This window comes from Anguilla anguilla, chromosome 8 (genome assembly GCF_013347855.1).
Source record: "Anguilla anguilla isolate fAngAng1 chromosome 8, fAngAng1.pri, whole genome shotgun sequence".
In the NCBI taxonomy this organism is placed as follows: Eukaryota; Metazoa; Chordata; class Actinopteri; order Anguilliformes; family Anguillidae; genus Anguilla; species Anguilla anguilla.
Window position 1 is genome coordinate 1,897,198 of NC_049208.1, and position 18,150 is coordinate 1,915,347.

General features: G+C 45.8%; 1 protein-coding gene across 1 annotated transcript in view; it reads right to left on the reverse strand.

Moving 5' to 3' along the window:
- LOC118233668 (receptor-type tyrosine-protein phosphatase N2-like) overlaps positions 1-18,150 on the reverse strand; it is a 134,130-nt gene that overhangs the window by 74,170 nt on the left and 41,810 nt on the right. Inside the window, exon 11 of the mRNA XM_035429491.1 lies at positions 15,859-15,938. Coding sequence (XP_035285382.1) covers positions 15,859-15,938 — 80 coding nt within the window. The remainder of the gene's footprint in view (positions 1-15,858; positions 15,939-18,150) is intronic.

Below are 18,150 nucleotides of genomic sequence, written 5' to 3' on the forward strand. Positions count from 1 at the left end.
TCTAAGTATCTTTCTACATTTCTGACACAGTGATAATGATAATGGGTCCAATCCTAAAACACACTGCGGTGCGTCTAGTGCTACAGACAATCCTAATAAAATCCATCAAGTGACGAGCAAAAAAAGGAACAAACAACAACAAACGAACCAGACACAGTAGTTCTTCTCTCCCTCTCCACCTTAGCTAATGCGTGGTGGGCATTCTGGTGCAAAATGGCTGCCGTGCATTACCCAGGTAGATGCTACACATTGGTGGTGGGTGAGCTGAGTTCCTACTCATCACTGTAAAGCACTTTGAGCGTTCAGGAAAGTGCTATATAAATGCAATGATTGATTCACCCCCCCCGCCGCCCCCCCCACCCCCCCGAGCCGAGCGTACAGGTAAAGGAGCTTGGTGCCGTGGCGACGGTCGTCAGGAGAACACGCTGAGCCGCTGCCTCTCCAGGCCCGCGCGGGACGCGCTGTGACCCGTGTCAGCGCACACGCATCGATTTAGAGAGGGGGTCCACGGGGCCAAGGATGAGCCGCAGATTTTATTATTTTTCTTTCTTACCCCATAAATAATTCATCCTATTTTTTTTTTTCTTTTTCTTTGTGTTGGGCACAAAAGGCTCTTTCATTTTAAGAGAGATTAGCGCTGACCTATTTTTCAGGTGCCCGGCGGACCCCTGTCCCACAATGCAAAGCAGGAGAGAGACCCAGAAAGATCAGCGCAAAAGGGGCTCCAGCATCTCAAATGTGTCAGAGAGGAAGTGAGGAATTACAGGACAATGGACGTAAATCTTTCAATAGCGTCTGTAAGAAGACAGTAATTACACAGTACACAAAAAACACTAATGTCTGATCATTATTACAGAGTACCAGACTTCCCTAGCAATACGTATGCATGGACAATGAAATGTATGAAACGCCTACATTATGCATTCTGGGATATATCTGATGTCATCGCCTCTCACCAGCTTGGAGTTAGCCTGGGTCCCCAGTCAGCGAAGGAATCAGGATATTAACTCCTCAGAATTCATCATCCACTCATTGCATCCTGACAGGAGTGATGGATGAATCAATCGCTGTCAGATACAGACGTCATTAAAGAAAACACTTAACACTCTCTCTCATCCTTAAACAAAGCAGAAAGGGACAGACTGCTTTCCTGAGGCCAGCAACACCTTCTGAATATCCACACACAATCAACCAGGCGAAAGAAGACCTAGAAGGATCTATTTTCAATGTTGATTCATCTGAACAAAATAATAAATCCTTCTATTCTGCCCGTCGCCCCCCCAAACCCCGACATTTAAGTTATAAAATTTTTTTTTTTAAAAGCTACAGGTCTGGTCTGAAACACGGTACATCTTTTTAAAGCATCTCTGAACCCAAGAACAACCGTCTCACGCAAGCCAAGCGGATGTCCCGAGAGGAGAAATCAGATGCGTTCTAAACGGGCGATAAACTGAATGAAGGTAAATAAATAAATTAATTAAAAAGAGCCGCAGCGCTCCCGCTCAGAAAGCCGAAAGTACAAACGCTCACGCGGCTTTGAAGCCGGGCGCCCGCCAAATGCCACCCGCCGGCTTTGAAGCCTCACAGGGCGCCTTTGTCTCTCAGCCGCGATGCCGAAAAAAAACGGACTGGACCAGACCGGACCAGACCGGACCAGCCCAGCCGAGACCAGATCAGACCAGGCCCGCCTGGACCGGACCAAACCGGACCAGCCCAGCCGAGACCAGACCAGCCCAGCCCCGCCCGGACCGGACCAAACCGGACAGGACCGGACCAGGCCAGACGGCTTTCAGCCTGTGTTCCATATCGCCTACAGTGTCTGGAGAGACACAAATAGAGACCTTTTTAAACACATTTAAACACACACAACACAATGGGCCCTGAAACGACTTTTAAACAGCTCGCCAATTTGGGTAAATATCCCTCTCCCGTCAGAATGCGAGTTCACCCAATAGTGTCTAATAACGCACCATTGCACATTTACGGGATTCAGACGGAATATCATAATCATTATTTTTTACAGACTGTTATGTTATTGATTACAATAACGTGGGGGCGTGTCTGTTAATTGTCTAAAATGTCAAAGTGGAAAAGGGGTGTGGTTTTGGGAGTCTAATATGTTATAAATTACAGGTCATAGACTTCCCGCTTTTTTTCTTCCTTTTTTCTTGTATTAGAGATTTAGACGAGTTAAAATATATATTTATTTCACCCATTCTAGCTCAGGATATAAATGTAATGGCTTCTGAGAATAATGGATAAACAGAGAATAAATAATGAATCACTAGTTTTAATTTAATATCCCTCATTATGAAAAAAGAGCATATCCTGGAAATGCACTTTAAAATTGCTTTTCTCTCAGACAGTTTCAATAATAACAAACCCTGTGATCTGTTCATTGTTGAGGGAAAGGTACAAAACAAAAACTGGGGATTCATTATTTCTGCTCTATTTTCTGCAGCGAGTGTTGCTGATGATGACGTGTCACATCCTGTTTTCTTTCTGTTTGAGTGACAGCCGCTCTCTCTCTCTCTCTCTCTCTCTCTCAGTGCAGTGTTAATGTCTCTCTCTCTCTCCATTAGCATTCAGTGGACGTGGCATAGCTCAGAAAGGCCTCTCGTGTGACCTTGAGAAATACACAGCGTTGACCCCTCGAGTTTCTCACATTTCAAGGTGCAGGATTCCCCCGAGCAATTCAGCCGCTCTCTTTTCATGCGCGCAGCTCTCTCATGAGATCGAAAATTTCTCAACAAAGAGCTTCGTGCTAAAAGCCCCAAGCTTGCTTCTTTTTTTTTTTTTCTTACTTGCCCTAACAGTATTCAATTTTACTTTGAAAATCACAAAGGACATACAATTTTTTGGTCTTTTTTTATTTGTAAGTATCAGAGGTGTTGGAATAAGAAGAATTTCAGATGCAGAAGATACTGAATTATGCAAGTACAGCAAAGAGGAAATAGCTTCTCCTAATCACAATAAAATCAAACAGCATTCAGGTGTAGCCAGGTTCTGGCTCACCAAAGATAAAGCCCGAATTCAAACAACAAACTTGGACCCCTTTGCAATCAACATGTGTCTTTAGCTACGACTTCAGTAGATGGTACAATTTTTCCATACAATCTCAATTTGGCGAGTTTCTTTTTGCAACCTTGATGTCACCAAACTGTGTTTATAAAGAAACATCATTCTCTCTCAGTTTCCATAGGTTAAACCAGAGTTTGTTAAGGTTTATTTGTTAATGAAAGACAAGAAAGCCATTATGAGGCTGAGAAATAAGAAACAAACAGTCAGAGACACAGGCCAAACCTTAGGCTTACCAAAATCAACAGTTTGGAACATCATTAAGAAGAAAGACTGAACTGGTGAGCTCAATAATCACGAAGGACCTGGTAGACCAAGGAAGACCTCTACAGTTGATAAACGAAGAATTCTCACCACAACCTCCAAACACCTGTCCGACAGATCAGAAACACTCTTCTGGAGGCAGGTGTGGATGTGCCAGTGAGTACTGTCCACAGAAGACTTCACAAACAGAACTACAGAGGCTACACAGCAAGATGCACACCACTAGTTAGCTTCAAAACAGGATTCCCAGGTTACAGTTCGCTAAGAAGTACCTAAAAGATACACGGTAAAGCAGTTGAGCTCAGGTCATGTGGCACAGAGCGTGGTATCTCAATCGAGTCTTGGACTCTTCCTCCAGGGTAAGAGAGCAGAGGCACACAGGTGTGCTCAGCTGCAGGTGAACCAGGTCAATCAATGCCGCCGTCTGCCTCCATTCAGGGGCGATGGCAGGAGCAGCGCTAAAAAAACCGAAACAGACCAGACGACCGTGGCGACGCACGGGCGGGTGAGGAGCAGGGGGCGCTGTACCCCTATTCACACCCACAGTGCGGGACGCCGCGCGGGACACGCTGTCCACGCACTGGACGGGCGAAACCGCCAATCTCTCGCCGACAGCCAATCGATGGCTCTCGCTCCCCTGGCTCCGCGGCTACACTGAGCGCCGCGCCGCGCGGAAGCTTCCGGAAGACAAAGCCGGTTCGTTTTCCAGAAGGCTGGCTGGACGCCAACAGACGCCGACGCTAATCGATCCGGCCCGGCCGCTTTGAACACAGCCAACACCGGTCGATGGCGTCCGAGGAAGCTGGACTGACCGATCCCTGGCCTCATGTCGACAAAATGCTCATATTAAAAAAAAAAATAAAACGAACTCTTCTCTGTCTGTGTTTTGCTGGTGTGAAGCCATACATCTTGATGGCAGCACTTATTTGAACTTTGCCTTTCTCCAGTGGTGAAAGGGAGGAAGGTTTGCATGGTAACATGGTTTTGCCTGCCCTGTTAAGTGCACTATTTCTGCATGGCTTTGGTTGAAATCATGTGTCAGATGACTAAACTGCACTCTGTAATCAGACACAGATTCTGGAAGAAGACGGCAGGACTCCCACCATGCGTATGAATGGAGCAGCAGTGACATCATTGATCAGTCACTGTCGAGGGTCACAGTCACACAGCCAACAGTTAACCCAGTACCCCAAGGCCAGTTATGCAACTCTGATGTTTTAACCCTCTGAAGAGAAGCTTTTCTGGAACGTATATTTTTTTTTCTTCAAAATTCTAAGCCAGTGTTCTAGAGCTCCACTGCTTTCAGTTACCAGTAGTGATTGTGACATCATCAGCATTAGAACGTTCAGTTCAGAACATTCTAATCACATATTTGTGACCTTCTGTGAATTGTTATTTTTTTGATCACCTCAATTGTTTGGCAATGCAAGTCCAATGCAATGATTTTTTTCATTAAATAGGTAAACGGAATCACCAACGGAAATTCAGATATTCACAAAACAGAAGTAAAGGGTGTACAAGGGAGTTTTTTTCATGTACATGGCATGCACAGCTTAATTGCTTGGATGCTCTTCTCAAAGTAAATCTTTCCAATTCAGCGGCCAATTTAGATTTTCTCCATTTTGGAAAAGCTCGATTTACACTGCCACTTTTTCTCCAGTCAATAATCCTGCTTAATCCTTTCTTATTTAGGTCTGCCAACAATTGTCTTACGTTGTTCATGTCTCAGTTCTGCAGTTCTGAAAATACCAGAGAGATCAATAGCAACAAAAAAAAAAACCCAGAATTAAGTCAGGATTTTCCCCCCAAATCACTCTGCAGCTGTCACCTTATTTTACACAACACACCCCACTCCGTGTCCTCCTCTACAACACAGACTCCAGGCATCTCTGCTGGTTTTTGTGATGTCTTTTCCAATCAGCAACCGATTTTAGCCCTGGAAACAAGGTGTGCAGACTCTTTACCCAATCATTGGCAAAAGGAAATGAAGTACTTAAGTGCAGAAACACATCCAAAAGCAGCAGACACAGCAGCCACCCCCAGGAATCTGTGATCTGTGCTCTAGCCTAAGAGTGCTGACTCTGTTGCTGCTGTTACTGTTGCTGTCGCTGTTATTAGAGATGTTCATAACTTACTATTTAAATCCCAGTGAACATTTTTGAGAAGCCGGAGAAATACAGTCTAGGTATTCAGTTGTAAACTCGACTACACGTGGTTGAAAAGTTAAAGTTTTCTAGCCGACTCGGACGTAGGCCGGGCTACATCCAGGTAAAATCTGAGCTATACTGCGGTTAACCTCAATCTGTTCATGCCAAAACAACTCTCGACACAGATTTCCACCCGTCTAGATATCTAGATCCAAGCTTTTGCTCACAGGGACCAGAGACTGATAGGCTTGTTGAAGGCAAATATTTCCCCCATGGTCTCCAAAAAAAAAACCTACTCTTCAAAGGGTTAATACCAACTCAAATGGGCCATGGTGAATTCAAACCCAACTGAAAGTTGATCTGCCTTTGGAGTGGCTTGCAGTTGAAGGATCGGGATTTACGTTTGGGCATTTGGAAGATGCTCTTATGCAGACTGTCTAGTCCAGCTCTCATTCCTTACATGTAATCCATTTACACAGCCGGATATTTACTGAAGAAATTCAACTGTTAACCGTTATCCCACATTGCCATATGACAGTGTGGTCACGATGGAATGAATATAAACACTTTTCTTTGTCTGCAAAATAAATAAATAGATGAATAAATAACTGAATAAATCCCTCACCTTATGACCCGTAGGCAGTACCTGTTCGTCTAGCGTGTCAGCTTTCCAATTTCCTGTTTCGGGACCCTCTCTTCCTGTGAGGTCAGGGCTTTATCACTTCATTATCGCACGGGCGCAGAACCACGCTGCTGAGGAAGAGGCAGGGAAGTGACTCTTCCTCTCGCATCTTCGATGCCAACAGCTGATAATCGCCATTTTAACACACACCCATTCTAACTGCCGTTTTAACACTCACCCATTCTAACTGCCATTTTAACACTCACCCATTCTACCCGCCATTTTAACACTCACCCATTCTAACTGCCATTTTAACACTCACCCATTCTAACTGCCATTTTAACACTCACCCATTCTAACTGCCATTTTAACACTCACCCATTCTACCCGCCATTCTAAAACTCACCCCATTCTACCCGCCATTTTAACACTCACCCATTCTAACTGCCGTTTTAACACTCACCCATTCTACCCACCATTCTAACACTCACCCATTCTACCCACCATTCTAACACTCACCCATTCTACCCGCCATTTTAACACTCACCCATTCTAACTGCCATTTTAACACTCACCCATTCTAACTGCCATTTTAACACTCACCCATTCTACCCGCCATTCTAACACTCACCCATTCTACCCACCATTTTAACACTCACCCCATTCCAACAGCCATTTTAACACTCACCCCATTCCAACCGCCATTTTAACACTCACCCATTCTAACTGCCATTTTAACACTCACCCATTCTAACTGCCATTTTAACACTCACCCATTCTACCCGCCATTCTAAAACTCACCCCATTCTAACTGCCATTTTAACACTCACCCATTCTACCCGCCATTCTAAAACTCACCCCATTCTAACTGCCATTTTAACACTCACCCATTCTACCCGCCATTTTAACACTCACCCCATGCCAACCGCCATTTTAACACTCACCCATTCTAACTGCCATTTTAACACTAATCCCATTCTAACTGCCATTTTAACACTCACCCATTCTAACTGCCATTTTAACACTAATCCCATTCTAACTGCCATTTTAACACTCACCCATTCTAACTGCCATTTTAACACTAATCCCATTCTAACTGCCATTTTAACACTCACCCATTCTAACTGCCATTTTAACACTAATCCCATTCTAACTGCCATTTTAACACTCACCCCATTCTGACTGCATTCCTCCAGAGCCAGAACTGCTTCACAGGTGCAGTTGAAAATTCCCTAGCAGAGGTCAACAAAAGGTAATGGAATATAAATCCTAAATTCGCTTCGTATTCTACAGATGACGTGACAGATTTGAATTATAACTGACCTTTACTGACAAAACATCTGAACTGACGAGCTCCTGTTGTATTTGAATGAAAACGAAAGCTACATTCATTTCACCAATGAGTTTGATTATCAACCGGGAAAAAAAAAGGGTGAACGTAACACTTACGACAGGCTAAAGTGGGCGCATTTCTGTAACAGTATTTGACGGTTTTCCTTTAAGTGTGTGAGTGTGTGCGTGTGTGTGTGTGCGTGCGTGCGTGCGTACGTGTGTGCGCGCGTGTGCGTGTGTGTGTGTGGGCACAGAAAAGCCGTTATCCCAATCAACCCCTCGGCCCTGCTGGCCCAGCCCTGCAGCAGGCGAGGCGGCACGGACGTGGGCTGAGGAAGACTCCGCAAGAGCTCTTCTCATCAGAGAGAAGGACCGGGCAGGTGGGTAAGAAGCCGCCATTACTCGTCCCTAAAGAGCCAGGTAATTACACCTGGCATTTTGACAAGTGTTTGCTGGAGAGAAGGTCAAAGCCGTCAGCTCACGAGATTTATGTTAATCTGCTCATCTGGAAAAAAAGAACAAAAAAACACGAGAGCGCGAGAGAGAGATAAAATAATGTCTTGCGTTGCAGCCGATGTTTAGGTACTGATTGCAGTGACCAATCTCCATTTTGTTTCATCTCATTGGAGACCACGGGCCAATAATAAGGTATTTGTCAGTGAACTGAGGAATCTGATTACAAGCAGCGCAGACAAGAGTGCTGCTACACACTCTCAATAAATGGAAGTTATGAAACATCACACACACACACACACACAACACAAACACACACACACACACACACACAACACAAAAACAAAATTATTGGCGCCCTTTATAAGATGGCCAAAGAGGACTGTATAAAATAAACAACACATTTAATGAGATACATTTTTTGCTGAAAAAATACATATTTATTTTAACAAGTACAATTACTCAGAGAAAAAGTCTCTTTTAACAGGAAATATCTTCATTTCCCCTAAAATGAAATAAAAATATGCCCGTCGCAAGGACAACACTTCTTCAAAAGCGATAGTTGAACAAAATAAGCGTGGGGGGGGGGGGGGGTGGATCTTTAACCATTTAACTACAACACAGATCCTTCAGTCTGTGCATGAGCACTTCAAACCACACACATCAGACCAGGCGCAAGCAGGAAACAGAGGTGGCCATTACACACGACCGATCTTATGGTCAATTAACCATTTCTGGGTTTATTTTGAGGTATGCTTGGGATTTCTGGGGGGGGGGGGGCAAAATATCTCTGTGCTGGTTCTGGAGCCCATGGCACCATTGACCTTAACACAAGCCTTAGGACCCGTGGATGCAAAACAGCCCCAAAGGTGCGTCCTCATCCTGGGGCTCTGCTCTTCAGAGGAGGAAAGAGCAAAGATGGTACAAAAATAAAGACGCACGGCGAAGAACAGCCGCTGCTAATCCTCTGAGCGCTAACACAGGCTAATTTAACACATCCAGACTGGAACAGCAGAGGCCATTTCTCAGCCTGTCATAAACACTGCCCCCCCCCCCCTCCCCCCCTCCCTCCCCCCGTAACCCCCCCCCCCCTCCCTCCCCCCGTAACCCCCCCCCCCACACCTCCACATTTGCATGTAAACTAGCCACGCTCAGAGATCGCGCCGCGGAGGGGAAGGGTCCATTTGCAACTTTCTGAACTGCGAGCGACCTCCGCGAAACCCAATTACTTCCAGGTCAGGACACAGGCCAAGGCCGAGGCAGCTCTGTCGCACTCTCACACTCTCACACTCTCACACACATATACACACACACAAACACACACAAACACACACACACACACACACTCACGCACACACACACACACACATACACACACCCACACATACACACTCTCACACACACACACACACACACACACACTCACACACTCACACACTCACACACTCACACTCTCACACACGCACACTCACATACATACACACACACACACACACACACACACACACACACACACACACACACACACACACACACACACACACACACACACACCCACAGTGGTGTTATAGTCAGTGTTTTGTTACTGGTACAGTACGTGCAGTTGAGTGCTGAATGAATAATCTAAACAGGCTTCCATGCTTCCCAATGGCAAAAGATGCCGATATTTTAAATCTTCATATATGAGAAAATATAAGAAGAGAGACAGCGAGCGAGGGAGGGAGAGAGAGAGAGAGAGAGAGAGAGAGAGAGAGAGAGAGCGCCAGGTCGTGTCACATGTAGAAAGCATGATCCAGCACTCGCTACCATGACGTTCGCGGCCACTCCCCTGACCCCCCATACACCCCCCCTCCTGCCCCTCCATGCCCCCCCACGCCCCGGGTATTCAGCGGATGGCGTTCTCACGGCTGGGGGGCGCCGCTCAGTGCCCCCCCCCCCCTTTGGGCTCCGGCCCTCCCTGGCATGGGGGGCGGGGACAATAGGGGTCGCGACCTCTCGGCTTCCCCACCCCTTTGACGCCCTGGACAATAACCCCAGCCGACCTCTGGAGTCCCCCCTCAATGCGCGGCCCCTGCTGACAAAATGGCACCATGGCACCCGTGACATTAACCCCCCCCCATACCCCCCCACCGCCCTGGACCCCTTTATCCGCCCGCACTCCTCTTTTTCTTCTGTTCTTCCCCAGGAGTGCTGGAGGCTTGAGCCGTATTGATTGAGCAGCTTTGTCAACAAGAAGAAGTAAAAAAGCGAAAAGAAAGGATAAAATATCTTTAAGAGGGGACTGTTTGCATGGCCTGCTGGCGTGGGTCCAGCGCTACCTGAGTCCAGCGGCTCTCCTGCACAGACTCCTGATCATGGCGCATCAGTATTGACGCTACCAGGCCTAGACGGCCACAAGTCGATTTCCCAGTGATGCCAAAAAAGCGAAGCTTTCATATAAAAACCTGAGAGGAAAAACACTTTCCCTGATTACCTGCAATATTCAAACACACCCAGAAACCATCGGGTGATTTCAGCTTCTCAGGTTTTGTTTTTTTCTGCACCAGATCTTTTCACCGAATCCACATGTTGACATAATCAGTGCCTCAGTTTCATACCTTTAAGAACAACATCTAATCGAGAGTCAATGTTAGGCATGAAGAGTGCAAGAAATGTGGAAATACAGCCGTATTCAGAGGAAAATGGCTGTTATTGGCTGTATTCACACCACTGGGGGTAATCACAGGCTAAAGCACGTTCACGCGAGGTCAAACTCAAGGTCATTTGAGATTTATATACCAAGGGGTGCGTAAGACATCGCTTTGAACCGACGTAAGCAACTTTTTATTTCGGTCTTAGTTATTTTTATAAATCCAGCATAAGCACAATGTGAGAAATAATCTCAAGATTACATTTTTAGTAATCCTTTAGAAATGAGTTCCCTGCAGAAGTCATTGATGCAAGGCTCACATACAGGAAAATGAGCACAAAATGCCAAATTAATCCAATTAAGAGCCAGCAGAACAATCCAGGGCATTTTCTCCTGTTCGGTGCGGAGCAGACGCTCTAACACAGAGCAACTTGCACTGCTTACATCTTTACACACAATCCATTTACACAGCTGGAGAGGTACTGAAGCAATCCAGGTTAAGCACCATTGCTGAAAGACACAACCGCAGTGCCCTCCCTCCTAGGAATCAAACCTGCAACCCCTCAGTTACAAACCCTGTCATGCTACACTGACGCATGCTTGGACACGGATTCCCTTGGAAACCTTTCAGTGGTTGTGATGATTAAATTAGGTGATTTAAACCGCATAGTTTAATTAAGGTATCAAAAGCACCATATATATATATATCTGTTAAGGGTTGAATTGACACCATTAATAATTGAATTAACACATTAGACATTTTACTGTGCACAGGCAAAAATGCAGCACTGTATCTGTTCTGTATCTCATTCGAGGCGCATTTTCAAATCCGTCAGTGGGAGAAAAATAAAATAAACTGAAATAAAATCAGCAGACCACGCTAACCTGTTTTGACAGAGCCAATCCCCTCCCGTGGGTGATCTGCATTTGTGCCGGTCTAAAGCGACGCTGCCTCATTAGGGGGGAAAAGCCTTTTCTCTCCATTCCAGACAGACATTGCGCCTAATGACGCTATTTAACACGCAATTTTCGGCTTTACCTCCCCCAGCCCATCAGCACGGGGCTCGGAGCCGTCCCTGCTGGCCGACCCCGCTGATCCACATCTCCACGCGCGAGTCGCTTCCTGACGAAGAGCCTTCCGCTCCCGTCCTCGTGCGCTCGAGCGGTGACCTGAGCAGGGCCTCGTTAAACAGTCTGCAGGTTAATCACAAACGGGGGGATACACTGGTACCCTCAAATCATCAGGACATCAACACCTTCCAGCCTCAGAAATGTGTTTTTCTTCAGCGTTTAGGTTATGAGCTGGGCTAGATTAGAACGTGTTTTCAAATGAAAAATATTAATTCATAGAATATCTATATCCTTTATATTTCATACATTTTTCATTTTATTTATTTTATTTTGTTTACTTACTTTTTATTTCTTACTTCTTGGTGCATTGTTGCACTATGCTTTGTAACGTGAGCAACTGGACACCTGAATTTCCCTCAGGATTAATAAAGTACCTATCTATCTATCTATCCTTAATTCCCTATTAATCCCCCAATTCTGAATCCCTGATCATATTTGCTGCTGCTTGGTTGAACAGGTGTGTATACCTGGCCTCTGCAGCTCTACCTGAGGAAGGCTGATGTGTAAACGCATCACACACACACACCTGAGCACAGGTGAGCAGAGTCACCATGTTCTGCATCTGCTTCTACTCGTAAACACAAATGGAAAATTTCCTGAGGAAAAGTAGGCCTGACTTTGCGCATACAAGGGGGTGCTCCTTCCATTTATCCCAACCTCCACTCTTCTCAGTGTTTACTGATATGACGTTTTCTTCCCATAGGCTTGTCATTACATTACCACTGTGTGTGCAGTGCCAAACACTCATCACTGTAAATAGTGTTTTAAAATCCTTTCAGAGCATGTGTGAATGTTCCACACCATGCACCTGCACAGAACATGACTACCACTAAAATAGCAGCACCCGAGCTTTCATATGAAGCATCCGGAGAACAAAAGTAAAAATATCATTACAAGCGTATAATTACTGGGTGGGTTGGTACGTTTCCTCTTTTTGGGTTAGGATTAGTGACAAATCCCCCCAGCTGGATCGGTCTCAACATGCATGGGGGGGGGGGGGGCAATGAAAATGAAATTTAAAAAAAATGTTTTCTTTGTGCATCTCCTGGTATCTGTAAGGCCCGTTTGGGTTCCAGCCATCCCTAAATTCTCCAGAAGGAGAGCAGGCCGTACAAACGAGCATCAGCGGCAGGATTTTCAATTTCTGCTCTGTGAAGAACGTAAAAACGAAGGAGAGAGGATCTCGGACGCCCGAGGGGACCGGTTCCTCCAGGTTTTCGACAGGTCCTCCCGCCAGGGGGAGGCGTAATTCCCTTCTACAGGTTTCCGCTAAGAGCAGCTCGCCTCCCTCTCCTTTTGTTTTTTATTTATTATATTTTTGGGCTTTTTTGAACTTTATTGGACAGAACCGCGTAGAGAGACAGGAAGACCAGGGGAAAAGAGACGGAGAGACAAAGGGTCGCGCGGTCGGGACTCGAACCGCCGACGTCGCGGCTCGTAATGAGCGAGTGGACAGCGCTCTACAGGCTACGCCAGGAGACACCCCCGGGCTCCCTCTTCTTCTGTGGTTCTGAGTTGGAGCCGAGCCGCTGTACAGGGCGCTACCGCTAACATTTTTTTCCAAGCAGCATCATGCACTCCTATGAGTAGGAGCATGCTAATGAATCCTGAATTAGTGGACGTGCTCCTAAATCAGTTCTCCAGTTAGCGCACGTCGGTTTTCAGGAGCAAACGCTCCTAAAATGGAAGCACTGCAGAGGCGGGACCTCCAGGTTCTGGGACCAGGGCTTGCACAACAATCCCAGCGAGATGCCCAGGTCTCAGGATTCAACACAGGGCCCTCTTTGGAGAATAATAAATGACGAATGATGGCACTTAAAATTGTGGTTCAAATTTAATGGTAAATGTTGACTGAGCCCAGGCCTAAATCTGTATCTGAATTTAGTTCCGACTGCACTCATTATCGATAGTTCATCAGCCATCGTCAGGCTGTGGATAACCCTGACCTTACCCAGCAAGCATTCATCAGATCCCACCCCAACTGGGAGTCAAACCCGTGACCTTTGACCCCAGCTCCCTGCTGCTCAGGTTGTCCGCGCTGTGCGCTGGTGAACTGCCATGTGGCGCTTCTCAAACTGTGAATCCGGTTACATCAGAAACACCGCGAACCCACTCTCTCGCGAGTGACTAATCCGGCAGCATCCGAACCAAGAGGTTACATCACATCGTCACATCAAAAGAACCCACCCCCTACTTACACTGCTGGTTCGCTAAACAAAACATTTGCACAGAAGTGCGAATTTAACAAAAACACCCCATAAATTTTCCAAAAATGAGAGCGTTTTATCCATTTATCCTTGCATGCCCTGTTTACGAATATTCTAGAAAAACAAAGAATCACACAGATAAACGTAGTCAACGAACCCGACTGAGAACACATAACATGTCTGTGCAGACTCAATGTTTATTTATATATCCTGGGATAGAAAACAGAACGCATAAAAGTATATAAAAGCATAAGTATGTAAATAAGTGGATGGGTCGTTTGATGAGAGTCGCTGCCGCTGAGGACTGTGGGTAATCTGGATGAGTCAGTCTCACTTCCTGCTGGGTTTAATGGCAGGTTTTGGGCTGCAGTTAGCTGATCCCAGAATGTCAGGATTTCAGATTATGCATACAGGCCTGGTTAGTGGGCCCAACCAGACAATATAATATCCAGTGTGAGTAAACTATTGAAAAAATAATTAACTGTTAGTTTGAAATGAATTTGCATATCACACCCCCCCCCAATCTGCGATGCGTTCCATTAGCTACATCCTCCTCCCCCAGAGTCCGCAGAGTCCCCCCCAGTCCACCACCCAGCTGTGCTTGCAGTCCGATTTTGACTAATTCTAAACCTGGCACCCCTAGGGTAGGGTCTGTAAATTGGGATTGTGCTCACAGCCTCCAGTACAGAAACCATTAAAAAAAATAATAAAAAAATAAAAAAATTTTAAAAAATAAAATAAAAAAATGCTATGTAAAAGTTGTGTAAGTCGCTCTGGATAAGAGCGTCTGCTAAATGCCTGTAATGTAATGTAATACTAAGACATCTTAGATACTATGATAGATCTTAGGTACCAAGACAGATCTTAAAAGCTAAGACAGACCTAAGATGCTAAGACAGATCTTAGATACTAAGATAGATCTGTAGTTAATTATAGCACTAGGTACAATTTAGTCAGGAACATGGCGAGCATTGCTGGGCTGAATGGCCTGCTCTCGCCATTGTGTTGTGTTGTGTTGCGTTTTGCTGTGTTGTGTTGTGTTGTGTTGTGTTTTGCTGTGCTTTGCTGTGTTGTGTTGTGTTGTGTTGCGTTGTGTTGTGTTTTGCTGTGTTGTGTTGTGTTGCGTTTTGCTGTGCTTTGCTGTGTTGTGTTGTGTTTTGCTACAGCCCAGAGCTCACCTGATCTGCTCTACCAGCCAAGTGTAACCGCAGGAAACAGAGTTTGTGGATTTCCACAGTATTTATTGATTGTTTTTTAAACAGGACACACGTCTCCCCCTTGTTTGGCCTCTTGTTTGGCCCCAGTATTAGAGCCCGTTATTTATTTGTGTCCACTCAGGTGGTGGAACCGGGTCGCCTGTTTGAACAGGAGCGACATACTCTGTCAGTCATGTGTCACTGAGCAGGCCGACGCCCAGTACGGACACCCAGAGCAAACAGAGCGACTCCAGCGTCTCTAATCCCACCAGACGCGTGAACTCCAATGTGACCAACTGCCACCGCAGCATGGAAACAGCACTGAGGCGGTTCACCTGCCCTTACTCCAGGGAAAGAGGACGGACTCGCTAATGTTTTAGCCTCCTATGACAGGGCTCACAGAGATAGACCCAATGCTTTCCAACCAATCACAGCTGCTCAGCAAAGTCAAGACTATGGGGAAGGTGAGAATCAGTATCGAGAGAGAGAGGAAGGGGGGAGAGGGGGATGGAGGGAGAGAGAGAGATAGGGGGAGGGAAAGGGAGAGAGAGAGATAGGGGGAGGGAAAGGGAGAGAGAGGGATAGAGGGAGGGATGGAGAGGGAGAGATAGAGATGGAGGGAGAGGGGGAGAAAGAGTAGAGAGAGAGGGAGAGGGAGAGGGAGAGAGAGAAAAAAAGAGAGAGAGAAAGAGATGGAGAGAGAGAAAAAGTGATGGAGAGAGAGAAAGAGATGGAGAGAGAGAGAGAGAGAGAGAGAGAGAGAGAGAGAAAGAGATGGAGGGAGAGAGAGTTCTCCTACCTGCAGCATTGGCCACATCTGCGGTGGAAACGTTCTGAGGGTTGGGATGCACTTTGAAGGTCACAGCTGAGCCCACCACTCTGCAACACGACCACAAACAGAGTGAGAACTGCACGCACGCACACACAATACACACACAGATATGTACATCACACACATATAATACACACACAAATATACATAAAATGCAGAATACACACACACTTGCTCACTCACACTTTCTTTCATTCTCTCTCTCTCTCTCTCTCATACATCTTCCATGGCTGAAGCTGATTTATGTTCCTTCTTTTTTTTCTGGGATAGAGAACATGAAAGACCCGCCACATCGGGAGTCTAAAGAGCTCTTCACCTCTGTGCACGCCTGTGCACGGCTGGAATCCCAGCTGTCGAAAGAGGTGTGCAGGATGCGCCCTCGACTCTCACAGCGGCAGCAAAAGTTTTTTAGAAAAATAATCACAGCTAATAAAAAATACCGCGCGCATCAGGCATCAGCAGAAACACGCACGAGCCCCGTATTCCGCAGACAGCACGAGTCTTCAGGGTTAGATAAATATCAGCGGACACGCCGTACAGACATGCTCTTCCACTTTCTAATACAAACGAGTGTACTACTGTCCTGGGGGCATGAAGGATACCTACTGCAGTATTAAGTCTGTTTCCATTTATTTATTCTATTTTTATTCCTTGTAATTGTTTTTACTTTAGCCTGCATGTATTGAGCGCTATAACTTTTTTTTTTTTTAGTAAATTACCCAAATTTCATATTTATTTATCTTGGTCGCCTTTATTCTGGAAAGCGTTTTAAAGCACCGTATAAACAGTTGAGCGACGGAAAACGCGCGTTTTCAGGTTGTCCGAAGGTACGCTGAAATGCGCGTGATTCGCCATCACTTGGCAAGCTAAAAACATCGCGTGCCAGTCAACCTTGTGCAATTACGTAACTGCATCACTCACGGAAACGGCAGGGGTCGTGACACTCGTGTATTGTGTAAATCACACCGCAGAGTGACGCTTTGTCGAAAGAGCTGCGGGGCGGGAGAAACAGCGGGAGACGACGCAGAAGCCTCGCTCTCTGTGCCGGTGTCACGTGACCCATTTCACGCCATTCTGTCGCCGCTCCCCGGTCCCTCTCACAGGCAGATGCGAGGGCTTTGTGGCCAGGCTGAGGGGGGACACGTCACCCCCGCTTTTCTCAAGTGTACTGCACAGGGGGACGGCCGCTCAGTGCCAGCGTGTTACGCATTCCAAGCGGCTCGCTTTGCCGCAGAAGAGTGCGCATTCTCACGAAATGTAATTCGCATTCGCGTCTGAGAAATAATTAATCAAACCCAGCGCCCCTACGAGTGTTTTCTCTTTTTTTCCCTCCACATCTGTGTGACTGAATTACCCATGTTGTTTTCCCCAGTTTGAATAATGATACGTTTCCAGGCACCCAACCATTCTACTGCTTGGAGCTTTTCGGTGGTAGGATACGAGCACGCTCCCATGAAAAGGACGCTGTTCAAGTTTTCCCAAATCGCAACGCGCACAATATCAAATGATGTTATTTATCAAAAATTTTCAAACTAATTTGATAGAAGTTGATGCCATGATGATGATGTAACAGTTCAGTTTGGGAGGAAATGAAGAAGTCAATTCGATTCTATATGACATACTAACGCACGGAATAAGGGAATCTCCCCACCTAGTGGTCACTGGTTCAAACTGCACGCGCTGGCATTATTTCATTATTTCGCAGATTATTCACGCTTTTTAAATGAGGCGCTAAAACGCGTGAATAAATGTTACGTTTATGACACCGAGTAAAAACGTAAAGACTCCCAAAGGAATCCAGCGGAGAATGTAGCCCCAAAGCCACAGACAATTTACGGTATATGATCTTGCTTTCAAATAAAGTTTAAAAAAAAATGCATCAGTTCAGTTATTAATGGTATGGGACATTGTACAGTTCATTATGAAACAACCGTATATATTCGTTCAATTCTTTTTGAGTGATCACAAGAGATTACGATGGCATTCAACAGTGCTGATGGCTACTCTGACACAAAATAAAAAAGGTTTTAGAAAAATAATGACAATTTTGAGATAAATAATGGAAACTGGTCCAGTAAATCTGCCCTATCTCTAACAGTGGACAGGTCCATCAATGTTAGACCAGCAGAATCCAGGGGCAAACGGTTCTCATTCAGACCTGTCTAAAGTACTACAGGTATCTTTGCTCGGCTTTAACCAAACTGACAGCGATGCTTTTCCTCCCAGGCCTAACGGACAGAAACTCCCTGGTGAAGACAC